The sequence below is a fragment of the Aplysia californica genome, unplaced genomic scaffold (assembly GCF_000002075.1).
Source record: "Aplysia californica isolate F4 #8 unplaced genomic scaffold, AplCal3.0 scaffold00437, whole genome shotgun sequence".
Taxonomy (NCBI): domain Eukaryota; kingdom Metazoa; phylum Mollusca; class Gastropoda; order Aplysiida; family Aplysiidae; genus Aplysia; species Aplysia californica.
In genome coordinates this window covers 673,506-674,509 of record NW_004797707.1, presented here as the reverse complement: position 1 = coordinate 674,509, position 1,004 = coordinate 673,506, and the positions used below count along the sequence as shown (strand labels likewise).

General features: G+C 43.5%; 1 protein-coding gene across 1 annotated transcript in view; it reads left to right on the top strand.

Annotated features, from left to right (window-relative positions):
* Positions 1-1,004, top strand: part of LOC101852786 — a gene marked incomplete in the record, with an annotated part of 11,071 nt that overhangs the window by 1,374 nt on the left and 8,693 nt on the right. The window contains 1 exon segment of the mRNA XM_013086120.2: positions 1-100. Within this exon segment, the coding sequence (XP_012941574.2) occupies positions 1-100 (100 nt within the window).

The window sequence follows — 1,004 nt, the reverse complement described above, 5'->3', positions numbered from 1 at the left end:
AAGGCGGGCCAGGGTGCGTCCACCGACCTGATCAGCGTGCTGCCCGCCTGCCAACCCGACGCACCTGTGCCCTGCCCGCCCGTCAACACACCCGACACAGGCAAGATTTCTGCTCTCTTTCATCATCACCATCATCATCATCATCATCATCATCATCATCAGCATCAGCATCATCATCACCATCATCACCATCATCAGCAGCATCATCATCATCATCATCATCATCATCATCACCATCATCATCATCACAATCATCAGCATCGTCATCACCATCATCATCATCATCACCATCATTATCATTACCTTTCTCACCCTGCACCAGGGTATAGGCCACGGGCAAACACTTTGTGGGTGGTTGGCAGGTGCCCTGGTGTGGTTTGTTCCTTCTTTCCCATCAAACGTCTATTTCGTCCTGATCTCTCCTGCTCCTTTTTTGTATGTATGTTACTCTCTTGTAACACCTCTGATCTTCGGCACTTGTTGTATATAACCTTATTGTGTTGCAAGTGCCGTAAAACTCTTACTAAAATGAACAAAACGTCCTCTTCTCCGCACACACCTGTGCACATAGCCGTAGTAATACAATAGTCAGTAGTATGCTTCGCACTCACAAACAGGCTCCCAGTCACAATCTTAATAATAGAAATGGATAGTAATTATAAACATTAAAAGTGTTAAGTTAATCTAGATTCCTCCTCAGTATTGTAGCTCAATGGTATTCTGATGTCATTGCTATCATCTGAAAGTTGTGTCCTTATGCCTTGCTTTTGACTATATTTTTCAAAAAGGCTCATGTTGAATGGAAGTCGAGATATTTGTGATTGAAGAAGGTGGGGGTCACCAGGTGTCAGATAAAATTAGCAAGAAAATGGCTGCTGAAGTTTGGTGTCTTCCTAAGCTTGAGTGTCCTTGGACGTTGCACATTTACATAAGTTTGTGTCTTTGATCAATGGTTTCCCTCATGTTGATATAGTGTTTGATCTCTCTCTCTCTCTCTCTCTCTC